The 27,834-nt window shown below is 38.8% G+C and overlaps 1 protein-coding gene across 5 annotated transcripts in view; it reads left to right on the top strand.

The window, feature by feature from the left end:
* Nucleotides 1-27,834, top strand: part of LOC109418392 (UDP-glucosyltransferase 2) — a 740,033-nt gene that overhangs the window by 689,197 nt on the left and 23,002 nt on the right. For all 5 annotated transcript variants that reach the window (XM_062859323.1, XM_062859321.1, XM_062859322.1 and 2 more), the window contains exons 4-5: nucleotides 7,543-7,726; nucleotides 7,798-8,094. In XM_062859323.1, the coding sequence (XP_062715307.1) occupies nucleotides 7,543-7,726; nucleotides 7,798-8,094 (481 nt within the window). The remainder of the gene's footprint in view (nucleotides 1-7,542; nucleotides 7,727-7,797; nucleotides 8,095-27,834) is intronic.

Genomic DNA, 27,834 nt, shown 5'->3' with positions numbered 1-27,834 from the left:
TTGTAGATTCAGAAATTAACAATTCTCAATTGTGAAAAATTGGCCTACTTAAAACACACAAATAAAAAAAAATGTTGAAAGAATTTTTAATGGAATTTATTTTAGAAGCCATTTACAAAGCGATTGCAATTTCCAAAAGAAATTCCGAAAGAATCTGATAATGGATATTTTAATCATTTTTCATACATACATAGAAACATACATACAATATACTAGCAAAACTTCCGAAAAACTGCTTGAAAAATTCCAAATAAAATAGTCGAAGGAATTTCCATAGAAGTTACCCAACAAATTTTGAGAAAAATTTCCGTAGCTTTGAGATTAGCATAAAGAATTTCGGATATTGATTTCAATGGAACAGAAATTTCCGCATAAATTAACTAAAAGAAATCTGATGGGTCTTTCAAAGAATATGCAGAAGAAATTTGAGAAATGATTCCCAAAAAATCGCTCGTGGAATTTAAAAAAAAATCCGTACGGAGTTCCATAGACAATGTTAGAGAATTTCCTGAAGAAATTGCTGCGGGACTCCTCAAAGCTAGGAATTGCCAAAGAAATTCTGAAAAAAAATTCTGAAGAGTTTTTCAAAGAAACTCTCGAAAAAACCTTACAAATATTTGTCCGAGAAATTTTCAAACAAATTGTGGATGAAATTCTCAAATTAAGTCTCAAAGCAAGTTCCTATTGTAAAAAAAAAACATAGGAGTGGCAGAAATTCCTTTTACAAGAAATTTTGAAAGAAATTATCGAAAGGTTCTTCAAATAAATTGCCGATAGAATTCCAAAAGGCATTGATGTTGAAATTCCTTAAAAAAAACAGAATATAAGCTCAAAATTTTGCTGTGAGAATTCCAATCAAATTTGCGCAGGAGCATTGCCAACGTTTGCCAAATTAATTGAGGCACACCGGGGCAAATTGAAATGGGTGGGGTAAGATGAAACAGTGGGTTAACATGATTTTTTTTCGATGATGATAAACAATTGTTTTGCCATTACACACAGTTTTAGATTCAAACTATCTTTTGGCGAAGGATAAATTTCTAAATTTTATTGAAATCGATTTCAAAACGTCGCGTTTCAACTTGCACCGCATACCATATTGAAGGCATAATCGAAGGAGATCCTAGAAGAACTACCCAACTGATTCCCATATAACATAGAACAACTATGCGTAGAAGGCCGAAAAAACTCCCGTAACTACTTTCGAAGGGGTTGCTGATGAAATTGAAAAAATGTCAAATAAGTGCCTAATGTAATTGTCGGAACAGATAGGAGGAAAACGAAGTGCAGCAAATTGTGAAGAAGGGACGCATCATGATTTTCATCATCGACGGATGGTGTTGAAGGTGTTCAAGAATTTCCACGTATAGTGGAGCGGCAATCTGGCAAAACGCTTCAAGTGTAGAGAACCAACAAAGGGAAGGAATACGTTAACCGTGGTTTCTTGGCGTATCTGAAACAGCATGGCATAAGGCACCAAAGGACGAACGGCTACACTTCGAAGCAGAATAGTTTGAATCTACCTTGGTAACAGATGTTGAGGCGCAGTGCTGAGACTCCCCAGGAATTCCTACACAGAGGGATTCTTGGGAGTTCGTTCCGTGATTCCTTCAGAAATTCCTTCAAAGCTGTGTATCATAGGCATACCGTTTTCCAAATGAAGCTACATTTGATTTTCGTTGAAGTTATTGAAAAAGGAGCAGCAAAATTGAACATGGAAGATGAAGAAGTAACAAATGGTAATGTTATCAAACTTGTTGTTAACTATTATAATAAAAATGGATTTGTCTTATTTTCAGAGGCTTTCATAATCTTACTAAGCAATATTCCAAAAATACTCCCTTCAGTTTATTTATTTATTATTTAATTCAGCCTTGACTTGAATTTCTGACGATTTAACAAGGATTGCGTGTTACAAACCCGAGCAGAGGAGAATATCAAATTCATAACAAAAGAATCGCATAGCCTGTTTTTATTTCATAATTTGATATTATTAAAGTTTGTTGGGCAATCTTATTTTGTTATGATCAAGTTATTGAGATTCATTCACTAAAAAAAATATTTCAATAAAATACTTTGTTGTAGACCATGTTTTGTTATTATTCTACTATTGAAAATGTACAAATATGTGATAAACTATAACACAACAATAACAAGTTTTCAAACTTTTACTATTACTTTAGAGCTTTTAGTAGAACTTGTTACTTCAGACTCTAGTTTAATTTAAAAACACTTCATTAATACTTCACTTTTGCAAAAGAAAATAAAAAATGAATAACTCTTTTAAAGAAAAACTAGAAAGGACGAGCAAATTCCTTTTAATTCTACTACTGTGCTTATCTTCGGACAGATAGGCCTATTTCGTCTGTGACTTACAGACTTCTTCAGTGTCAAGTGCTCGAGCACTTGACACTGAAGAAGTCTGTAAGTCACAGACGAAATAGGCCTATCTGTCCGAAGATAAGCACAGTAGTAGAATTAAAAGGAATTTGCTCGTCCTTTCTAGTTTTTCTTTAAAAGAGTTATTCATTTTTTATTTTCTTTTGCAAAAGTGAAGTATTAATGAAGTGTTTTTAAATTAAACTAGAGTCTGAAGTTTTCAAAGTCATTGTAAGAATCATTGTTATTAAGTTGTGATTGGCAGACAAGATTATAACATAATAAGATATGTTAACCCTTATGCGGCCGACAGGGTACCCGGGTACCCAGCGCCCATTTTAAAAGCACGGAAAAAAACCAAAAAGTTTGTCGGACACATAACGGTTAATAACATAAAAATTACAGATTCCATTTTACATTTATTATGCCAAAATAACATATTTTATTATGCTTTTCATATTCTCTTCTGTTCGGGGATGGAAGTACCACTACACTGAAAGAAATTTTGTTGTGGAATCAACCGAGTCGGTTGAGAATCATAGGTACGGTTAGTAATTTTACTAGTTTTCACAACAAAAATAATTTCAGTGTAGCTGCTAAGACGATACGTTACTGTATAATCCTAATTATTTAATTCCGATTGATTGTGGTTACGACAATTGTATTTGGCGTATGATGATTTGATAATGATTATCTAGTTTATTTGAAACCAGGCAGCATTTTTCACCCTCAATTATATAACGGTTGCACATAACCCTCCCTAAAATGTTCGCCTAACGACAGGCCAAACTAATCCGCTCGAAGACAACATTTTTAATTCAAACTCCGTTACGTACCACTTGCTGTTGTCACTTGCCAGTCATTTGTCGCCGCTCTATCTTCTGGAAGTCAGAGTCAGAGGTCAATGTCAAGCTCGTCATTAAAAGCGGATCAATCCTAGTCCATATGCCAGCCATGCCAGTAGTGAGTCGTCTCTTCCGCAGTCGACCAGCTTTTTCACCAAATGCAATTGACACATAAGGACTGTTCATTAAAGAAAGTGGACACCTGTTTTTCAATAGAAAATATTTATTTTCGAACAAATTCATAAGTTTATTTTTTATAAGTGACAATCAACATATATGTGGCCGAATTCACGTGAGTTTGAACATTTACTTCGCATTTCTGAAGAACGCTTGGACTATCCTCTTGATACCTCCCAATAGATTCTGCACAACTTTCTCCGTAACCTTTCGGTGTGCCGTAGACCAAATTTTCTTGAAGCAATTAACAGAGCTGGCTTCTCTATCATCTTTCTTGAGATCTCGCTTAATTATTGTTCAGTATCTTTCGACAGGACGCAGTTCAGGGAAGTTTGGTGGATTTTGCCATTTTTCGACAAAATCGACTTTTTCCTTCTTGAGCATCTCTGAGTGCTCATCTTCGTACGAGGCAGTTCAGTGTGTTCTTGGAGGCAAAATCGAAATGCCGCTTTTTTCATTTGGTTCGGCCGCGAGCGCGTCGTCGTCGTCTATTTCACAATGCTCATCTTTGTACGGGGCAGTTCAGTGTGTTTTTGGAGACAAAGTCGAAATGCTGGAGTGCGGTGGACGCGTCGTGGATCGAGTCGGTTCCGAATTTTTCGCTTCCCGTCGGCGCTAGTTCCCAATACACTTAAAGTTGATAATACATATTTTCTTTCATTTTTTGCATTTACACAAAAGAGTGAAAAGTGTTGGTTCGGGCTCGCCGGTCGAGAAAAATCCGGGCGCCGACAAGTGAGTCGCGTTCAGTGTATTTCTGTGTGGAATAGACTAAAGGTTTCTGCTCCCTAGTGGAGTGGAGACGCGCGATAGAATTTTCTTTTTGGCTAGTTTTTGCGTCGAAAAGTGGTCGGTTGTCAACGGCGGTTTGTATATATTGATCCATTGTCAAATCATATCACCAACCATAGGTGACTCCCGGACTGACAATGTACCTTACCCTACTAACAAAAATTCCTTCCTGAGACAAACGTGGAGATGCAGCGATTCGCGGTCTTTTTAACAACGTTTGTCTTACTAACATTCCCTCCCATCCTCGATGACCGTAAGGACGTGGCCGGCGCCGTTATTGACCCTATTAAAGTTGGGAGCTCTCGACCTGTGTACATTGAGAATAGTAAGCTAGTCCTAAGCCCTATTCATTGGTTCCTTGTGCAATTTCGATTGCTCTGGTCAATCACGGAGTAGCAACTACGAATTGTGCGGTCATCTATGCTCATGCTCATTTTTCCTTCTTGAGCATCTCTAGTGTAGAAGAAGCGTAATAAGCGGATGCCAGAACCGGCCAAAACAATGGAGGATCCGTATGTTTTCGGTAGATGGGTAGAAGTCGTTTTTTGATGCATTCCTTTCTGATATTTTCACCGTTGATTGTTCCCATTGCGAAATACGATGAACTCTTTAAGCCGGATGAACAATTGGCTTGCCACAACAAAAACTTTTTCCCATTTTTTTCAGTTCTGATGTTCCCTACATTATCCAGCACATCTGTCCCCTGCTCAGCGTTGAAAAATTGCGGTCCCGGAAGTGTATTATTTCATTTATTTAGTTCACATAAAATTCATGATAATACTGAATCAACAATTTGCCGCCATAATACTCGATTTGCAGCTGCAGCTCTCCATCCTCGGTCACGCCCAACACTCGCCAGATCACGCTCCACCTGGTCCGCCCATCGTGCTCTCTGCGCTCCACGCCTTCTTGTACTAACCGGATGGTTAGCAAACACCAACTTTGCAGGGTTGTTGTCCGGCATTCTTGCAACATGCCCTGCCCACCGTATCCTTCCAGCTTTGGCCACTTTCTGGATACTGTGTTCGCCGTAAAGTGCAGCGAGCTCGTGGTTCATCATTCTCCGCCACACACCGTTCTCCTGCACACCGCCGAAGATCGTCCTTAGCACCCGTCGCTCGAAAACTCCGAGTGCTTGCAGGTCCTCCTCGAGCATCGTCCATGTCTCGTGTCCGTAGAGAACCACCGGTCTTATTAACATCTTGTACATGGTACATTTGGTGCAGGGGTGAATCTTTTTTGACCGCAGTTTCTTCTGGAGCCCATAGTAGGCACGACTTCCACTGATGATGCGCCTTCGTATTTCACGGCTCACGTTATTGTCAGCCGTTAGCAAGGAACCGAGGTAGACGAATTCTTCTACCACTTCGAAAGTATCCCCGTCTATCGTAACATTGCTGCCAAGGCTTGTCCTGTCTCGCTCAGTTCCACCTACCAGCATGTACTTTGTCTTAGCCGCATTCACCACCAGTCCGACCTTTGCTGCTTCACGTTTCAGGCGGGTGTACTGTTCTGCCACCGTTCCAAATGTTCTGGCAATAATATCCATGTCATCCGCAAAACAGACAAATTGGCTGGATTTCGTGAAGATCGTACCCCGGCTGTTGAGCCCGGCTCGTCGCATAACATCTTCCAGGGCGATGTTGAATAGTAGGCGGGAAAGTCCATCACCTTGTCGTAGTCCCCGTCGAGATTCAAATGAACTGGATAGCTCACCTGAAATCCTTACGCTGTTCTGCACACCGTCCATCGTTGCTCTTATCAGTCTAGTCAGCTTCCCGGGAAAGCTGTTCTCGTCCATAATTTTCCATAGCTCTGTGCGGTCGATACTGTCGTATGCCGCTTTGAAGTCGATGAACAGGTGATGCGTTGGGACCTGGTATTCACGGCATTTCTGGAGGATTTGCCGTACGGTGAAGATCTGGTCCGTTGTCGACCGGCCGTCGATGAAACCGGCTTGGTAACTTCCCACGAACTCATTTACTTTAGGTGAAAGACGACGGAAGATGATCTGGGATAGCACTTTATAGGCGGCATTCAAAATGGTGATCGCTCGAAAGTTCTCACACATTAACTTGTCGCCTTTCTTGTGGATGGGACAGATTATCCCTTCCTTCCACTCCTCCGGTAGCTGTTCGGTTTCCCAGATCTTGACTACTAACTGGTGCAGACAGGTGGCCAACTTTTCCGGGCCCATCTTGATGAGTTCTGCTGCGATACCGTCCTTACCAGCCGCTTTGTTGTTTTTGAGCTGGTGGATGGCATCCTTAACTTCCCTCAGTGTGGGAGTTGGTTCGTTCCCGTCCTCTGCTGCACCAACATAGTCATTTCCTCCGCTGCCTTGGTCCTCCGTGCCTACATTCTCTTCGCCATTCAGGTGCTCGTCGAAGTGCTGCTTCCACCTTTCGATCACCTCACGTTTGTCCGTCAGGAGGCTCCCTTCCTTATCCCTGCATATTTCGGCTTGCGGCACGTAGCCTTTGCGGGATGCGTTGAGCTTCTGGTAGAACTTGCGTGTTTCCTGTGAACGGCACAGCAGTTCCATTTCCTCGCACTCCGCTTCTTCCAGGCGGCGCTTTTTCTCCCGGAAGACTGTCGGGACTAGTATGCCTCCCGGAAGTGTACTAGTATGCCAATTCTCGAAACGACAACTTTTTGGAACACCATTTGTGCAGAATTAATCTGCTAGTCGCTAAGCTAATCCAACATATCGCTCGAAATTTCTCACTTTTTTCCGTTTTCTTTGAGTGTGTTGCCAAAGTGAACAATGTTTTTACACAATGAGCAAAAGTTCACATTTTTTTGTTTAGTTTTAACTCTAAACTATTGGTAAACAGATGTCCACTTTCTTTAATGAACAGTCCTTACATCACGATTCCGGGAACTAGAACTAGCAAGGAGTGAACTTTGGCTGCGGGAAAACGTAGAAACGATCGGATAATTGCCATAATCCGATTTGTGTGTGTAACCGTTTTCACGGTCTGCACCAGGAACAAAAATGCCTCTAATCCCGTTCAAAGCGCGGTGTCATCCGGTAGCCACCAAGGCCATTTTTTCTTGCAATGCAATGTAACGAACAACTAACTGACTTTTTCACGGCCATTATCAGGAGATTAGTTTGGTCCCTGGAGTTATGAACGCTTGCAGGGAAAATCAAACGAATTGTAAACACTAATGGGAATGAAACAATGTTCGCTCAAAAAATATGCCATTAATTTATATAATTTCTCTGTTTCTGATCCTCTCACTAATTGTGAATGAGCATTTTTACATTTTGCCCCCATAACTATGCTATAGTTTCAACGACTCACTGTACTTAGTTTTTCCCATTCCTCTTTCTCCATTTCAGGGGTCACAACATCACGTTTCTCAGTGGCTTTCCGGCGGATTTTTCCTTCAATGGCCTCCAGGAAGTCACCCCATCCGGGCTGGTGGAATTCATCAGAAACTACACCAACTGGGATCTGCTGGGCGCCCGGATGAGGGGTGACCTACCCCTTTCACTATGGGACGTCTTTCGGTATTCGTGGCAGGTAGGTTACAGAAGTACTCCAACAACTTATTTACAATTGCACCGATTTTCTATTTTGAATCAATCTCATAGGCTTGCGACGCCACCCTCGAAGACAAGGAAACCATGGACCTTTTGGGGCGTAAGTTTGACCTGCTCATCTTGGACGGAGCCTATCCGGAGTGTGCCCTGAGTTTGGCGTACCGATTGGGCGCGCCTTACATGTACATCAACACGGTGGGCTTCTACACGGGAACAATGGCGATGGCAGGCAACCCAGGACCGTACTCGGTGACTCCGGTGTTCTATCGGCCGTTGACCGACGATATGGACTTCTTTCAGCGGGTCATGAACAGTATCTTCCATTTGACGATACAGCCAGTCTATGTGGTAAGCAGAATTCAAAGTCAAAAATTACAAATATCGAAACACTCATCATTCACATCCCATTCAACACGCATTTCACCGGAATAGCTCCCAGTTCCGATTCAAATCTACCTACACACGATAAGCCATCATCCACGCCATCATCAGTCGTTACCATCCAGCTCGCTCATTAACTGCAGTAATGGGATACGCGATACGATTCGTCGAACCGCGCCGATTCCAAAATTACTGCTGCAGCATCGACCGAGCTCAATTAACCAACCATTAGAGCGGGCACTGCAATGCGCTACCTCGCTCACACCGCAACGCAACGCAACGCAACCTGGTGGGCCCGGCTTTTATCCAATTTTAGTAATTATAATTTTTCCGTCAATTCTCCCACCACCCATTTTAGGTTCTTATCAGCCACATCGTATCAACACCCCTGACCCATCTGAATTGTAAATATCAAATTCTGGTTTGTGGAAACCATAAGCGCTAATATTGAATTCAACCAAATGCTCATGAAGTATGTGGGGGTAGTGGGATAAAATACGTTTACTTGCGAAATTTGTTTAGAGAATGGACTATGATCTAACATTTTACGGTAATGACATTTTAAAAAGTCTATATGGTCGTGCTACAAGTGTAATGTAACTTAAACATACCAAGCAAAGGAAGCCCTTTAAGAAGAAACATCAGAAAATACAAATATGGCTGCCACAATGGCCGACTTGGATCCCAACTCACGTTTTCAAGAGCACCAATCTTAAAAATTCGTATGCAAATGCACACGATTTAGAAAAGCTGCCTCTTTTTCCAAGTGAGCAAAGCCAGGATAAACAAGTGTGGCTTGGTTCGGAGCTTCCTTCGTTAGATGTGTGCCTTTAAATTTGTATGCAAAATTCAAGAAAAATATATAATAGATTTAGTTGTTATTTAAGGTTAACAGATTTACAAATGACAATTTTCAAACACAAAGCATCAAAAAGCAACATATTAGTCAGCTTCTATAAGTTACCATTTGTTTAGACTCTTCTGCAACTGTTGCAAAATATTTAAATATTAAAAACGGTTTTTATAGAAAAATAAAAAAAATCATAAAAAAAAGTTCAAATATGGCAACACTGCCGTCAGCAAAAAAAAAACCATAGAGGCTTTCCACGAAGCAGCACGAAAAAAATCCATTTTTTTTAATTTTGCATTTTTGATTTGCATAAAATTTTGCACAGCTGTTCTAATAAATATAAATAACTATTTTTTCATATTAAAACTTTTTATTGAGTCTCGACTAACTTTCAAATAGGGCCTATGAAAAAATGGAACACATGCAAATGAAAAATCATATCTCTGAAACTGCTTGTTTGATCGGAAAACTGTCTTCGGCGAAGTTGTAGATTAATAAATGGTGGCTCTCAGAAAAATACACATTGAAAAAATTATTTAGTTTTTCTTCTAAAAAAACTGAATTTTGTTACTAAAAATTAAATATCTCAAAAAGTTATTTTTTTACCTTCGTGATATTTTGTGAGAATAAAGTTCATTCTGTTAGCTACCATCTGTAGAAATTTCATAATGGTAAAAAAATGTACAAAAAAGTTATGGCACTTTGAACATTTTCGGTTGTGTGTTTTTTAGAGTGTATGACGAGTTCACGCAAACTCGCCGTAGGGGTTTGGCAAAACTATCTCAGAATCCGATGGAATTTCTTAGCTTTAAAGACGTATTTTAAAGCAAGATTGCATACGTTGTTTTTTTTTTTTTATTTACCTAGACTAGTATTTGAAAAGGTCTAAAGTATTTGACCGTTTTTTACTCAATATAACTTAAAAATGACATTACCTACAAAAAAGTTATGTATGGGTGACTTTTAGATAATCATGTGAACTTTCATAACATTGAAAAATGTCAATACGCTTTAAAAGTAAAAAAAATGCAAATAAGAAAAATTATTTCAATTTGCAAAACATGACATTTTTGTAATTATTGAAAATTTTGCCATATATCGCAAGATGCGCACTTTTGAAGAAAAGCATTTCTGAGGTACCGTGATTTCGGGTGAAACTGATCAGTGGGGTGAAATTGATCGACGTGAGGGTCATGTTCATTTGTTAAAAATATTGCTTTAAACTTAAAACAATTTGTAGAAAATGACCATCATCCGGCTAAAGGATTATTGAATGATGAGTTACATGTTTTACAGTCAATTAGTCACATATTTCTGTATTAAATTCAATATTTTCCGTAATTGCGTGTTTGGCGAACCTCAAATACCCTTTCAAACTTTTGTTACCGTGGCTGTATCGCACATGTAATGAATATTCGAATGGATGCTTTTAGCTGCCAAGTATTTGCTAAACACGATTTCATAATCAAAAATTTTATATATATTCAAATTTATACATAAAATTGCACTTTTCGGAAGTAATCACTTTTTCAGTATGAAAAGTGCATACTTTAAGGCGTTTTCATGAAATTTATTAAATTTAAAACTTGAATAATTAAAAATTGAGAAAACTCGTTAAACTTTTGCGCAGCATTTCGCATTTTGGGGTTGTTAATTCAGGTGCAAAACATATTTTTGGCACATGCAAAGGTATTTCATTTACTGATCAATTTCATCCCGAAAGCAAAATTATTGGTTTTTTTATTTTAAATGATATTTACCTATTGCAATAAAATGATTTGTAGTAAAAGTTTCAATCTCGTTGACTGATGAGAATCATGGTCGTACTTGTTTATTGCTTTGAGTTTGACTTTCTTTGGGTGATCGACTGTACGTTGGATGATATCTTTAATTGGCAATTCAGTCTAATTTGGTCAATCAAAAAGAACTATATGGTTTCTTAACCCGACGTTTCGGTCCTTATTGGACCTTTTTCAAGGATTCTGTAATGTTTGAGTTTGACCATATCGCTGCATTCGAAATCACGGTAGCATTAGTAGAACATTTTTGACAGCTCCTCCCCTCTTAAAGTATATTCTCCTATACCTAATAGAAGGCTCCTAGAAATATCATAAACTTCCTCTAAAATGCTACGTCTTTAATGGACGGTTCCTAACAACAAATACTGCATGTCATCATTTTGCGTGTTTCTCTTCGGTAGAAAACAAAAGATTTTATCCAGGGCGTTTTTTACAGATATTAAATTAAACATAGCTCCATATGTTTAAATCACAAGTCTATCTAATGCAAAGTAGGTATTTATTTTATTCTCTTATGAATAAGAAAACTTTTAAGTTGAAATTCGACTTCTGGTTGATGTTCTGAATTTCTGTGTAACAAATCTGGTGTTCTGGTTCAAAAGAGAATCCTAAATTAGGTATATTCTTTGTATTGGATAGATTTATAATTGAAACATGTAAAGCTATGTTCAATATCAATATGTGAAAATCCACGTATAAAAATACCCAAAAATTGGTTTGACTCAAAAAAAAAACATTTTGTGTTGGGTTAGATTTAGATAATAGCAATTTAATTACTTTGATCCATTTTGAATTCTATTCTTATTGGTTGGTGTGGGGTTTGGTTCTCCGAAATAGGATTAATTTAATTTCGCAAATGGGCATGTATTCCAAATTGACTTCAATTTATTTTTTAACTTTTTTTAGCGTGATCGTTTTTTCAATATTTTAATTTTTTACTTGAAAGTTTACACAAATTCCTTAAAGTCACACATACCACACTTTTTTGCAGGTCATGTTATTTTTAAGTTATATTGGTATAAATAAAAAAGTCAAAAACTTAAGCCCTTTTCAAATATTAGTGTAGATAAATTTAAAAAAAACAAGTACATAGTCTTCATACCTACACAATTCCATTGAAATCTGAGAGGGTGCTGCCAACCCCAAAATCTAGTTTGCGGGAAATTCGTCATGCACTCTAAAAAAACACGCAACCAAAAATGTTCAAAGTGCCGTAACTTTTTTGTACATTTTTTTACCACTATAAAAATTTTACAGATGATAGCTAACAGAATGAACTTTATTCTCACAAAAAAACACGAAGGTAAAAAAATAACTTTTTGAGATATTTAATTTTTAGTAACAAAACTCAGTTTTTTCAGAAGAAAAACTAAATAAATTTTTCAATGTGTATTTTTCTGAGAGCCGCCATATATTATTCTACAACTTTGCTGAAGACACCTTTCCGATCGAACAAGCCGTTTCCGTGTTATAATTTTTTATTTGCTTGTGTTCCATTTTTTCATAGGCCCTATTTGAAAGTTAGTCGAGACAAAATATGAACTTTTGATATGAAAAAATGGTTTCTCACATGAAAAGGAATAGTATACAAAAATATCAAGTAAATTAAAAACATCGATTAAAATGGATTCGTGCTGGTCCGTGGAAAGCCTCCATATAAACATCATCCAGCCAACAATCATTTTTCACTTTTGAAAAAGCACAAACACGTTCAAAACTTTTTTCCATCGAATTACGATGAAACGTTCCAAAAAACTTTTCTAATTTGGGTCCTAGCCTAGCTCCGGATTATTTTGAAGTACTAAAATTTGCCACATACTTCGTACAACGGCAATATTGTCTTCCGGAAATTTTTTCAACAGGCTAAGAGCTATCTAAAAACGGCGAATATGATTGACGTCATTGTCAAAAATATTCAATTTCCTGCATCTCAGAATCCTGTTAAGATGGAATGATGCCATATTAGGGTAAACGTACCAATGGTGGTGCTATTAGTAGCTCCTTGTAGTAAAATAATTGAATAAAATTGAGAATACCATACAATAAAAAGTCTAAATACGTTAATCGATACCCAAGTAACATTTTCAGAGCTATCTGGATTTTTTTAGTTTTATGAAATGTTTATAACGGCCATCGACAAATCCATTGGTAAAAGTTTTTTTGTGTTCCAAAAGCGTGCTATAAAGTGTTAATAAAAATTTCACAAAACTTGCCAACGCAGCGACCTATTTGATTTATTAAAGGTTTTATTACAGTTGTTAAGAGTTCTTCAAAATAAACCACAAAGGAGTAATCACTGCGTTAAAATGAGGTTGGCAAATGCACAATGTAATATGAGATGGCCAAAAGTAACGCTAACCGAAATCATGCATCAAATCTATAAGCACTCGGATATTAATTGATTCATAATACGTAGATCTCAAATTTGTATTTTGAAAAAAGTTCATTCAATGATTTAATAAATCTCATAAAAATAGCGAAAACCAAAGATTGCTTTATTGAGTTTTTAATGTAGTAATCGTACGATCAATTGCACATATTGTGGTTATGGCGAAGAGACAGTAGATATACACCGTGTCCAATAAGTTCTCATACAAAATCAAATTGAATTATTTTCACATCTGTAATTAGTATTTTCTAAGTAAATTTATTTATTGGAAGGCCAACTAACATTGACCAAATGCAGCATATGTTTTGGAAATAACTGTCCTTTATCCTTGTCTGCTGATGGCTTATGTGTCGTAAATCCATTTCAGCTGGCACGCACGCCATTTCTTTGGTGTTTCGTCACATTTTAACGAGTAACGGTTTAAAGTTGAAACAAATTAGGTTCCTGTCCTCGCCATAGCTAGTAGTAACTATGACCAATCGAGAAAAAATATGAGACTCTGTATTGGTGGAGAATGAAGCCATTTTATTTTGTACAAAATAAAACATGAGTTAAACAAAAATGTCCATTTACCTGTTTTGATAAGATTTGTTGTGTTAAAGAAGCATGGTTGTATCTCATCTTGTTGATTCACACCATTCTCACTTCAAAACGTACTTGTATTCCTATTGTGTTAAATTTTGACCAAAATTGACGTATTATGATGTTTATCTTTAATATAACGATCATTTTCAAGAGAATCACCTCAAGTGGAGCTTACTAGCAAATTTCTCACCATATCATCACCAAAATTGTACTTTTCAGCCTTAGTATATCCATTTGGTACAATACTTGCGATAAAAGCACAAAATTTAACCTTATGGACTCTATTTAGCCACCGTAGAATGAGAAACTTTTCGAACAGTTTTCTTGCGTGCCAGAACAAACGGATTTCAGAAAACAGAAGTGTACTGCTAGGCTTATAAAAACAAATAGAAAATAAAGTTATTCTTATCCGTTTGCTTTATATAATCAGTATTATGTGGTCCTTCAATACATGTATTCATTTTAAAAATATGAATCACAGATGTGAAATAAAATTATATTTTCCAAATTTGTATTTTGTATGAGAACTTATTGGACACGGTGTATGGTCCAGCGTACTTTTTTCTCGATAATTTGCTGCTGCCATGTTGAATCTCGGAACTTCTGCTGAGCAGGAAATCTCAAAATTCAATCAAATAATACATACCTTGACGAATCGACGCTTGATACGACAAGCTTGCATGTGTCCACATTTGGGAAAATCTTATTTTTGGAAAATAGATGCAAAATAATCACTCACTTTTTTCTGAATCATTAATTTTCACCAAAATCGCATTTATTGGTAGGTGCACTTATTTTCTGCACCTATTTTCCGAAAATAACCCACAAAATTTCTTCCGCACATATTTCTCTGCGCCAGAAATCACCACTGAGTCACATACACACTAAGATCAGCTCGGTATTTTTTCCATCTTTTTACTGAGTTTTCAACAGCAGATTTATCTCGGTACGCTCGGTTGTTTCTTTTGCTGATATTCTGTAAATGAGTTTCCGAGCTCAGCTAATTGACTGTCAAAAGTTACTGATGCACGGTAGATATCATGACTGGTGAATGGTAAATACTATTAACGAGTGTACCGAGATAAATCTGCTGTTGAGAACTCAGTAAAAAGATGGAAAAATACTGAATTCAGTGAAAAATTTACTGAGCTGGAACATCAGAATCTTAATGTGTACTTTTTAACTTATTCACTTTGGGCTTCGAAAAAATGGATTCTACAATAATTTTGCAGTAAACATGTGTTTGTTTACAATTTATCACACGGATGATTAAATACTGAATGTCAAAGTTGTTCCAACCAAAAATGAACGACATGCTTGTTTTATTGCATAGTTATTGGTGCTCTTAATGTTTCTTCGAAAACCACATTAAGAGTGGTCCACTTGGCTGGAAGACGTTCTTATAGCGGTTGTCATAAGGTTTTCATGGAATAGCTGGTTTTATTGCCAGTTTTATAAAATTGGCGATGTAAACTGCTAATCGTACAGCATAAAACTTGAAATGTTACTCGGGATCTTAAGAAAAATCTCTGAAGGAATGCTTAGAAGGATTCTGGGATTTATCGTTGTATAAATTTCAGCAGAAGTTTTAGGAGGAATTGCTGAAGGAAACTAAGCAGGACTTTCTAAAGAAACCCCATCAAGAATTCCTGGAGGAATCCAAAGAAAAATTCATAGAAAAAAATATCTGGATATCTAGAGAAGACCCTGGAAGAACTGGTAGAAGTAGGAACTCTTAGAGAACGCCATAAAGAAATCACAGGAGGAATTGCTGAAAAAATCTCATGAAGATGTCCGGATGTAATCCAGCAAGAATGCCAGGATAAAATCTCACTAGAAGAACTCCTGGAGGTACCATAGTTTAAATTTCTGAGAGAGGAATTGTTGTAAGAACCGCAGGAGAAGTTGATTGAGGAGTTTCTGCAGGTATTTCATAAGGAGTTTCTGGAAAAAAAATTGAATAAAATCTCTGGAAGAATTCCTGGATGATTCCTTGGAGAAATCCTTGGAAGAACAACCGAAGAAATTACGGCAAGAATTCCAGGAGGGTTGCCTGGCATCTCAGAAAAAAGCCAAGATCTAGAAGAATCCGTAGCTGAATTTTAGAAGTTTAACGGTTATAATTTCTGAAAGAGTCCTAGCAAAAATAGTTGGAGAAACCGCAGGAAGAGTTGCTTGATGAATTCAAGCAGAAATTTCTGGAGGAAGGTCACGAGGAGCTCCTGGAGGAATCCCATGAGAAATTAATGAAGGAATCTCGCAATAAAATCTCTGAATGAATTCCTAGAGGAATCACCGGAGGAACTTTTTGTAGAATGATCAAAATATTGCCTTGAAGAATCCCAGCAAATATTCCTGAATAAATCCCACAAGAAATCTCTAGAGAAATTCCTAGAAGAACTCCTGAAGGTACAAATGAAGACAAGAACTTTTGAAGGAGTCCTAGGAGGATTTGTTGGCAGATCCACAGTTGCAATTGCTCAACGCTCGAGCAGTCGCGTCTTCGACTACCTGCAGCGACGCCATGCTCACGCTGTATACCATAAGCGTGCATTTTTTCATGGCGCGTGTACTCAGTACACGACGCGACCACTCCCGAGTTAAGGGATCCCAGCTGCAATTCCTGAATAAAATCTCTGAAGACGTTCCTGGAGCAATCACCGGAAGAACTTCTGGAAAAGCTTTGATTTTATCCCAGGATTCCCCCACAAATTTCTCATGGAAATCCTCCAGGAGCTTCTCTTGGCTTTTCTGAAGGAGTTCTAGCTGGATTCATCAAAACGAATCCTGCTGTGGCTCTTCGAGCAATTTCTCCCAGGAATCATCCAGAAATTCTTACTGTAATACCTAATTTTTCTAGGGTTTATTCTTATAATTTCTCTTGGGGTTCCTTAAAAACCTCATGGAATGATTCAACGCAATCTTTCTACGTATCTTCCAGAAGTTCCTTTGGTGTTTCCTCGAGGAATTACTTCAGAAACTTAGGATTTCTCCGAAAATATCCCATGGAATTCCTCCTAGAGCTCCAGCTGGGATTCAACAAGTGATTCCTACTGTGATTCTTTCAGGAATATTTTCTATGACCCCTTCAGGAAGTTTTACTGTGATACCTGCAGAAATCCCTCTATAGATTTCTCTTAACATTCTTGCTGGGTTTCTTTCGAGTAGTCTTCCTAGGATACAACGCTTTGTATTTTCGTTAGCAGATAATGACAAAGATCGCTCCCGAGTTTGTTCATAACAAAAATGGTAGGAATATTTGTCTCGTTCTATTCACATCATGATTTTCGCATTGTTTTACTACTGAAACTTGACTTTGAGGTATGCAAGAGTGAATTCGGTTATGTGGGTCGAAAATTTCAGCAGAAAAGACGGAATATCAGCACATGCACGGCAAGTGGTGTTTGTTTTATTGCTCTCATCACCTGACATGCGCTTGTTGCGGAGCGCCTTTGTTACCAACATGCACCGCTTAGGACAAAGCGTTTGTTTTTCGGCGTGATCCGTTTTTCATATCCTGCTCTGGTGATACTTCTAGTGATTTTTCTAAAGACTTGTAAGTATTACTAGAGAAATCTCTTGTAAAATCCCATAGGGAATGCTTGGAGGAATCCTAAAAGATGTTCTTTGAACATATACCAGGAGGGATGCCTAGAGAAATCCCTGGAAGAATCTTTAGAAGTATTCTGTAGAAATCCATGAAAGAGTCCCTGAAGGAATCGCAGGCAATCAATTCTTGGAGGTAGGTCGAAGCGAGTTCGTGGAGGAATCCCATGAGGAATTTCTTGAGAAATCCCAGACCAAAATCTTTGAAGGGGTTCCTGGAGGAATCGCCGGAGAAACTTCTGGAAGAATCACAGGAAAATTGTCTTTAATAACTTCACTAACACTTCACTTCAAGAATTCCTGAAAAAAACAATATAAATCTCGAGAGAAATCCCTAGAAGAATTGCGGGAGGTATCATAGTAGGAATTTCTAGAATAATCCTAGGAGGGATTGCTGGAGGAATCACTGCAAAAATGTCAACTTCAGGGATGCCTGTACAATCCCAAGAGAAGTTTATTGAAGAAACATCGGGATACTTCCATGAAGGAATACCTAGAGAATTCATTGGAAGAATCGATAGAGGTATACCTCGAGAAATCCATGGAGAAGTCCTTGAAAAACAACCAGGAGGATATATTTTGGATAACACAAAAACAGCTCAGAGTGATGTATCTTGAAAAACCATGAAATTCGAGGTGCCGCAAGTTTCTGTTTCGTTCACATTCAAAAAATGGAACCCGGAACCGTTAGAATCAAATTCCCGGTAACCAGATTGTCGGTTCCAAAATAGCCAGAAGTATTCCATACAGCGCAAAACTAGCACACAATGGTGTATTTTTAAAACCGCGATGTTTGAAATTCCATATGACAGTATTGAGCCATTTCCAAAACTTTGCTCCGGAACTAGATTACGGAAATCGGTAAACCGATTCCAAAATGTCCAAATGTATTCTAAAGACCAATCATCATGATAATATGCTATAACTTTCAAAATCATGAAGTTTGATTGTCACATGATGATGTTTATTCATCTTAAAAAAAATTGACCCCGGGATCACCGGAACCAATTCCCGTGCAATCTGCCTATCGGTTCCAAAATGGCCAAAAGTATTTCGGATATCACAAAAACAGTTCAGAATTATGTATATTGAAAAATCACAAAGTTTGAGGTGTCGCATGATGGTATTGAATCATATTCAAAAATTGACCCCGGAACCAGTTCCCCGGAACATCCGTTAAACTGGTTCCAAGGCACTTAGTGATCGGGATGGACCAGGTGGCCAATCCAAAAATCCCTAGAAAACCTCTAAACTAGAAGAATTTCTTGTGTCAAAATTTGGTTGAAAAATATTGAAAAACATAAAAGTTATAGTGAAAAGAGTGTATTTTCGCACTCTTGTAAGGGGGTTTGGTAACGGAAGGATTAAAAAATCAAATACACTCAAACCTCCATTTAGGTAAAAACTGTTTAGGTCCCTCCATTTAGGAAACGTTACCTGAATGGAATCTGATTGTGTTCAGAGTAGTTGGAGTAAGTATTTCAGACTAGGGATAAGGAAATTAAGTTACAAGTGGCGTTAAGGGGAGTTCAGGGCGTGCTCAGGGGAGAGCAATGAGGGGGATGGGGTTGGTTTGGGACCATTTAAGGTTTCCTAAGAACTACTTTGAGCATCAGTCATCGAATCTACATGCATAACTTATTATGTGCTTAAATGGGTGAATAAAAGTAAAAATCCTCGCCCTCGAAATACTTCTTTAACCCCCCTCGGATACCATGTAACGCACTTGAGATTCCAGCAACCCCCAAGAACGCCTACGTAATGCCTGATTAACGCCTCTGAAACTCGTCAAAAATCATCTGAAGCTGTCTGAAATGCCTTCAAAATCCCCTGAGACCCTTCAAACCCCCCACTTAAATAGCCTTGAAGTCCCCCACCCCCCTCTCCCACCCCCACTTCACGCCTCTGACACACCCCCCCTCCTGAAACTCCCATGAAATCCATTTAGGTAATGAATCCATTTATGTAAAACCTTCATTTAGGTAGTTCCAACTCGTTTCTATATCAATATTTGTAGAAATTTCAATGAAGATTGGAATTGGATTTGGCCAATTTTGTTTGAAAGATTTTGCAATTCTTACAGGAATTCCTTTGGAAAGTTCTCAAATTATTTTAACGCAAATTTCTCCAGCCATTCGTATAAAAAATTGTCATATTTTTTTTGGGAATATCTTTAGATTTTTCTTCGAGAAGTCCTTTGCAAATGCAGCATTTCAATCTTCGAATGTCTTCGTCTTTTCATTTGGAAATCCCAATTCTTCTGTAAATTTTTCCGCAAGTTTAAAGGTGAAATTAATAATTTCTAAAGGAATAACATCAGATAATTCTATATAAATGACCAGAAAAATTGCCGAAAGAACTCACTAAGACAATGCTGAAGTAATTGTGGAGCGAATTCCCAAAATAATGGTTTAAAAAACTTCCTAAAATAATTGCCGAAAAAAATCCGATGAAGGATACGAAGAAGATTTGAAATGAATTTTCTAAAGGATTTTCCAAACAAATTGACCAAGAAACTCCCGAAAGAAGAGCCGAACACCGAAGCGATTAACAAAAGGGACCGCTGAATAAATTATCAATGAAATAGCTAAAGCAGATTCCAAAGAAATATTCGAACAAATTTCCTAAAAACGATGACAATATCTATAAACACGCTCTTGTAGCAGTTTTCGTCATTTTCGAGTTTAAATGTAAATACAATGAAAGAGGAATCGCCGTTGAAATATCAAATAGAATTCCATAGAAATTGCTGATCAAATGAAAATGCAACTACAGAACAAATATTATAAAAAACCGAAGGAATTCTCAAAGAATTTGCCAAACCAATATCGAAAAGAATTACCTTAGAAATCGCCAATGAAAATGATGAAGATGTTTCAAAAAAAAAGCTCCAAAAATATTTCTTAACATAAATATCCGATGAAATTCCCAACGGAATTGACGATCAGTTTTCAACATCATCTCTTGAGAAACTCGCTAAGCAATCTATATATATAAAAATGCAGTGGCATACGTGGGACCGCGCATAACTTGCGAACGGAAGGTCCGATTTTGGTCGTTTTAGTTTTGTTCTGTTAGTTTTCACCCAAGGAAAGTTTATGAGGCAAAAAAACATGGAGAAGTTGGGAGTTTTTGAAAATCGATCATTCATACATTTTGACCAGGGACTTGGGCTTGGCCAGAAACTTGAAACGTCAAAAAACGCAGTAGGCAAGACAAAGTTTGCCGGGTACAGCTAGTTATAAATAAATGTTCACAGAAATATTCGGATCATTCCCATTTAAGAATGCTGTCTATGTTCTGAGAAAAGACAACTTTTCCTACCTTGACCATTTCATCTACTACCCGTAATGCAGTGTTTATTCACCCGTACCAATTGTTTGTTTAAATTTCATATTTCGTTGTTGGTCATACATCACACTTCGTTTTTTTCCAAAAGAGAATGTTTCGATTATCATTGTTCTAAACAAAACGATCAGCTTGCTAGGGTGAAGTTGGCGTTATTTTGATGCTTGATTTACAGATTCCAGCTATGGTTCTTACAGTTGTAGTAGCCAAAAACTATGAATGGAGTAGTTCCGGATGTAGCTCAAGTTTTTTTTCTTAAGGGCGAGGAAATATCCGCCATTGCTATGTCGCTACTAAGATGGTAATCTCAAATTCTACTTCATATTATGGAACAAAAACTTATCATTGTGTATGCTCACTTGCAGTGCATATGCTGATTGCTTTTCATCATGTTCTGTGTGATAGAAATCAAGATTATCATCTTCAAAATCGCGAGGCAAATTGTTAGAAAGAGAGGGAAGATACGAAAAATAACACGGCGTCCCGTATCACCTTAAATGCGCTATCAAAAAATATTTTTATTATCGTATGAAGTTTACAAATTTAGGTGACCGTCAAGAAAAATATATCTAGGAGGTACCTAATTTATTCTGGGGTGTGACAAGCACCTCTGTACCCTTTCCCGTAGTTATGCCAATCCTAAAATATTATTATGACCTTACTGAATATGTAGTGCAAAACCTAAAATGCATCATATTGTATTATCTGATATGTACTGATTATCCTGTAATCGTTGTCGTGGTTGTACTACCTCGAAAGGTGCATTCAATACCGATTTCCCATACCTACGCATAACAGGTTTTGCAGTTTCCAGAAACCGTGCTCGCACTACACCGCGAATGACGCCGCGACAGTACTGTTGGCGACAGTAATGACAGCAACGCGGGCGGCGGATGCGGTCCAGTGGAAATCGTCGTTGGTCGCCAGAATTAGCCATATCTATCGGTTCAAAAGTGGAAAGCCGTGGTCTAGAAAATTGACCACTTACCTAGTCGGTCGCGGTGCGGCGGAGCGGGGAGACCGCGCACGTACGCGTATTTTTGTCGCTTCTAGAACGAACGATTGCCTTAATCGAGCGGATCAGATCAGAAAGTAGCCTGCTGTATGCGTTGCGTACCTATAGATACTACCGGTCGAGGAAATCGAGCGTTGACCGCAATACATGACCAATCAGTGACGGTGCGTCTAGAATAGTACCTAGCGTATAGCAATCGGTGGGTCGGTCAGTCGATTGCTCGTTGAGGTCAGCCCCAGAGGTTGCCTACCTACCTACTGTTGCTTGATAGAAGATGAGAGCCGTGACATTTACATGGCCCTCTCCTATTGGTTAATGTTGTTGGTGGCGGAGTGCAGCAGGTTGGCCCTTCAAACCACCGATGATGACCGTCGAATGTGCCAATGTGCGATAATGGTAATTGGCGTTTGATAGCGATTGATTGGCGTTTTATGGGAATGGGCGGCAGCTCCCATATCGGCAATGTGAGAGGTGGTTGCTGAGCGCCTCACGTGAAAGTTCAAAGGGACAACTTTTGAAAAGATGTTGAATGTTGATAACATTTGAAAATTTAGTAAATGAGGAAAACATCGGATAAGCTTTGATGAGTCGCTCAATGATAAGGCCTTATTTAGAATAGATGCTTTGTAGTTTCGAGACGAATTGTATTGGAGACAGAAGACAGAATGTATTGAACATTGCATGACAAGTCCAATACGTAAAAAGATTGAAATTGCACGCCATCTATCTGAATTTCTGTCTACCTGTATGCAAGCTTGCTATTTGATGAAAACATTCGCGAAATGATGCGATTTGCTTTCGACAACGAATACGTTTTCACCCATCCTCGCTTTATTCAATCAACCTCCCACACGAGTAGCACACGAACGGACTCAACACTAATCAGCATAGTTGACTCTTCCTTTTCGCCGTTGAGCCGTTGCGTTCTAGCCAAGCATCTCTTTTCATCGCTTTCGATGCTTTTCGACAGCTTATCGTGAAGCATCGTTGGCTGGAAGCTTTATTAGTATGGTATCGGAACATGCGAATGTTGCTTCTGTGTGCGTGTCGAGCGTTCGTGCCGTAGCTTCGCAAACCAACCTATTCGGTATGGTTCGGCTGTTCGGGCGAGCGTGTGGCGGCACAGTCAGATGTGTGCAAAATAGTTCGTGATTTACATCATGTTCGTTTTGCCACCTCTTTGCTGCTGGTCATCGCTGATCAGTGCACAGTTCAATCGCACGCGATTAATATACAGTTGATGAGTTGTGATGAGCACTAGTGAGGTGATAATTTGCATCATTGCCTGTATGTTTGACCTTTACACGCAAAAAAATCTGTTCCGATATACGTGCACTCCCAGTCACGACAACGGGAACAAACGGGAACTATGCATAGCAACGATAACAACAATAAGAAATGTACACCGTGAACTAGATTTCACGTTTTCTAGAACGCCCATATTGACAGCTGGAGCTAGTTCCAGTTCTCGGTGTATATTTGCGTGTTCTCATATTTGCGTTTGTTTGTTCACGTTTATCAGAATGGATTTCTGAGCGTGTACATACATACATACATTTATTTGTTCAACATCACATTTAAGACAAGACATAATCAAGAATAGTACGCCACAATACTCGGTTTGTGGCTGCCGCTCTCCATCCTCGGTCGCGCCCAATGCTCGCCAGGTCACGCTCCACCTGGTCCGCCTCATCGTGGTTTCTGCGCTCCACGCCTTCTTGAGCCAACCGGATCAGTTGCAAACACCAGCTTTGCAGGGTTGTTGTCCGGCATTCTTGCAACATGCTCTACCCAACGTATCCTTCCGGCTTTGGCCACCTTCTGGATGCTGGGTTCGCCGTAAAGTGCAGCGAGCTCGTGGTTCATCCTTCTCCGCCACACCGTTCTTCTGCACGCCGCCGAAGATCGTCCTTAGCACGCGTCGCTCGAACACTCCGAGTGCTTGCAGGTCCTCCTCGAGCATGGTCCATGTTTCGTGTCCGTAGAGGATCACCGGTCTTATCAGCGTTTTGTACATGGTGCATTTGGTGCGTGGGTGAATCTTATTCGATCGCAGTTTCTTCTGGAGCCCGTAGTAGGCCCGACTTCCGCTGATGATGCGCTTCCGAATCTCACGGCTCACGTTGTTGTCAGCCGTCAGTAAGGATCCGAGGTAGACGAATTCCTCCACCACCTCGAAAGTATCCCCGTCTTTCGTAACATTACTACCCAGACGGATCCGGTTGTTTTCGGTTCCGCCTACCAGCATGTACTTTGTTTTTGAGGCATTCACCACCAGTCCGACTTTTGCTGATTCACGTTTCAGGCGGGTGTACAGCTCTGCCACCGTTCCAAATGTTCTGGCAATACCCGAGCAGAAGGGAATAACAAATACATAAGAAAATGTATTATTTTGTGAAAATAACTAAGTAACAAAATCAGATATTTTTGTGTTATTAATATAAGGCTGATACAAATTTTATTTTCACTTTTTGTCTCCCCCCCCCCCAATTCAAAAATTTTTGGCTGGATTTTGTATTTTGAAGAGGCAACTAAAAAAATATTTATCAAAATATCGGGTCTTGGCAAGAATTCTTTAACCAATCCGAGGAGTTTTTAATATTTTTCAAAATAAATACTTTATTATTTTTACCCCCCCCCCCCCCCCCCCCCCCACTTGACCAACCAAAGAGTGGTAGGACAAAAAGTGAAAAAAAAAATATTTGTAACGGCCTAACATGTTATGTTATAAACTTGCCTGTCATAAGCGGCAAAATAACAAATTGCATAACAAAAAAATGTTCCTGGAAAACCAATTCAATAACATGTTTTGTTATTTTCAATACCAGCTTAATAACTGTTAATTTGGAAAATATTAAAAAAAAAAAACAAATTTTGAACTTCAATCCATCAATAATCCAAAGTAAAATTTAGTTATAATATCAAACTCATAACAAACACAGCTAACCGAGTTCGGTAATTTTTACCGAAATCTCAACAGCTGAGCGTTCGGTAATGGGTTTTGACCAAAACTCTGTGAAAAATTACCAAATGTTGGTTAAGTGTTATCGTTTATTTGCTACCTTTACAGATTTTTTTTCCTGTAAAACAAACTTACCGATTGAAATTTTGGCAAAACATTACCGATGTTTGTGATTTTTTCTAACTGTGAAGTAAGTAACAAAGTAATAAGTGTTTCTTGACATGAATGCACCATGTGGTGTTAAATGTCATAAATAAAAACCCAAATTAATCCACCTAGAGGTGATAGTGCCTTTCTTGTCGTATATGTTCTCATGATCTTTCCGTCGACGTAAGTCAAAGTGTTCCTGAATCCTGATATCTTTTAAGAAAAGCAAGCATTTTATCAAAGCCATCATTGAATTGACTTAAAACTTATTGATGGCACATAGTCCGACGTTCTGTTCAGCGTATAAGCAGAGCTGAATAATATCAGATTTCTCAGTTGACTGCTTCACTAACATTGGGAGCTGATCAATATCAAGACGATACTAACAAGCTAATGCCGTTTTTCTTTTTGAACCTGGGTTGGAACTGGATTGGCGGAAAATGTGTAAGCAAAAAAACGTCAAACAAACTTTAGTACAAGCGAAACTAAAGTCGGGTTGGGGTTGAAACTGTGATCTCATCCAGTTCCAACCCAGTTTGGGACTGGATTAAAAAGAAAAACGGCATAAGATATAACTTTTTACACAATCACAGATCACTTTGCGGTCTTCGATACAGTTTTTTCTGCACATTCTAGTTTATATTTTATTGACCGTTGAAAACAAGAACGTAGTGAGTATAGTGAGACGTCTGTTTGTATGTGGGTTTAATATGTCAAGATTTTGTTCTCTTACACAAATTTATCGCTTGCATTGTTTTTATTTACTTCCGTAGTTCCGGCGAAGCATCAAACGCTGGTTGTGCAACCCTACCGGTAGTCTCTAATGTGGTATGAGCCTATTTTCTAGTTAATCGTTACTCAGGTTATTAAAAAGCCGTGATGTGGTGTGTCGCATGGTACATTTGGTTACTTTCCGGAACAGGTTCCGGAGCACCACCGGGTCTCCCAAATATAGTCTGAGGCAATATCATTGCTAACGTACATTAGGTTACCTAAAAAAAAACACGATTTGATTTATCTTATGCATGGGTACAGATCACCCTTACATTTGACCACTTCCAGTGGGACACTCAGAATTAGTTTCGGGACACTACCGGTTGTCTAAAATATGGTCTGAGGATATGTTCTTACGAATCGATCATCGTGTTATCAAAAAAGGTCTCCAGTTGGCCTAGTGGTTAAGGCTATGGAACGCCAATCCGGAAACGGTGGGTTTGATTCCCGATCCGGTCGGGAACATTTTCTCGACTTCCTGGGCATAGTGTATCATTGTACTTGCCTCACAATATACAAATTCATGCAATGGCAGGCAAAGAGAACCCTTCAGTTAATAGCTGTGGAAGTGCTCTAAAGAACACTATGGGGTCGTGCACAAATTACGTCACGCTTCTAGGGGGGAGGGGGGTTTTGCAGAACGTGACGACCCATAAAAAAACTTTTAAAGTCTCATACAAAAAGTGTGACATAGGGGGGAGGGGAAACATAACATTTATTTATTTATTGGTATTAATTCAACGGACTTTTCAAGTCTAATTGAATAGGGGGGTTGAAAAAGGTCGATTTTTGCGTGACATAATTTGTATATCACTCATAAGTAGAAGAAAGGCGGGCCAAGTTCCAATGCGAACATCGAGCCATAAAGAAGAAGAAGAAGTTATCAAAAAAGCTGCTATTTGATGTACTGTCAAACCCCACATATTCATCATTCTTCAATACGACACTTTTTAATTTGTACCCCGCTCATTCGAAATTTATTGAATTTCAAAATGATCAAATGTCACAGTGTAATACATTGTAAATACGAATGATACGATATTGTGATGTTACTCACACCCGCAGCGGCTCCTTGTGCAGCTGTTACTTCCGAAAGTTCTAATTTGGTGCTTTTCGACACCTGATCCGTTTGGTGATCAACCGCAGTGAACTTCGGAAGCCAAAATGAACAAGCTATTTATTCGTACCACCACAATATCTGTAAGATTTGTGTTCAAAAACAAACCATACAATCTAAACAAATCTAAAATAGAGTTAGTTTATCGAATTAAAAGTTTACCCAGGTAATTTGACAGCAGCCATTGTCGAATGAGTGTGGTTTTATGGTACGACACGCATGAGTTTGGTCAGCTTGGTGGTCTAGTGGCTACCGCTTCTGATTCGTATGCAGAAGGTCCTGGGTTCCATCCCTGGCTCGTCCCTTTCCTCCTACTTTGTATCTTTCTATCTACTTTCTCTCTCACTCTCTCTCTCTCTCTCCTACATATACATCTCATATATATTCGTATGTTCGTAGCGATCGCTAGAACCAGAAACGGATTGAAAAAAAACCGTTTCCCTACGTTCCAACTTTCATCACAGCACAGTGTCAATCTATCATATAACGCCTACAAGTTATGCAATCAAGCGGACTGTGCCGCTTCACTGTAATCTTCACACAATATATCGCTTTACGCCTGGCATCCTTGCACAAATGCATGATCCATGTGCCAAAAATAAACATTTCCCACCAGCACACCAACATCCGCATGACCTTGTGCAGGCGCAGAGGATGCAACGGTCTGATGTGGGCAAGCCATTGCAATCATCACTTCCCTCCCCTTCCCCATTGACCAGCAACCTGACGCAGCAGGCGCCATTGTCGCCTAAAAATACAAGACCACCAACGCTCACACACTGAAGATGCCTGTTAGTCCCAAGCAGCTATCTCATTGGTTCCTTGTGTGAGTGTAGCTGATCTGGCGATACTGGAGTAGCAATGGCGGGCGGTCAATCAAGCTCAAGCTCCAACTTCCAACTCCAACTCCAACTCCAACTTCCTACAAGTTATGCAACCAAAGTGAACTGTGCCGCTTGTCATTCATAGTAATAACCACACAATCTATCACCTCACGAACACTATAAATATCCCCTATCCATGGATCGCATCACCGACCCAACGGTGACTCCCAGATCTCCCATCCTTTCCGTCTAACAAATACCCCAGTCCGTGCTGGTTGTGGGGATGCAGAT

The sequence above is a fragment of the Aedes albopictus genome, chromosome 3 (genome assembly GCF_035046485.1).
Source record: "Aedes albopictus strain Foshan chromosome 3, AalbF5, whole genome shotgun sequence".
Lineage (NCBI taxonomy): Eukaryota > Metazoa > Arthropoda > Insecta > Diptera > Culicidae > Aedes > Aedes albopictus.
Note: the sequence above shows the minus strand (reverse complement) of the source record. Positions and strands in the feature narration are given on the sequence as shown.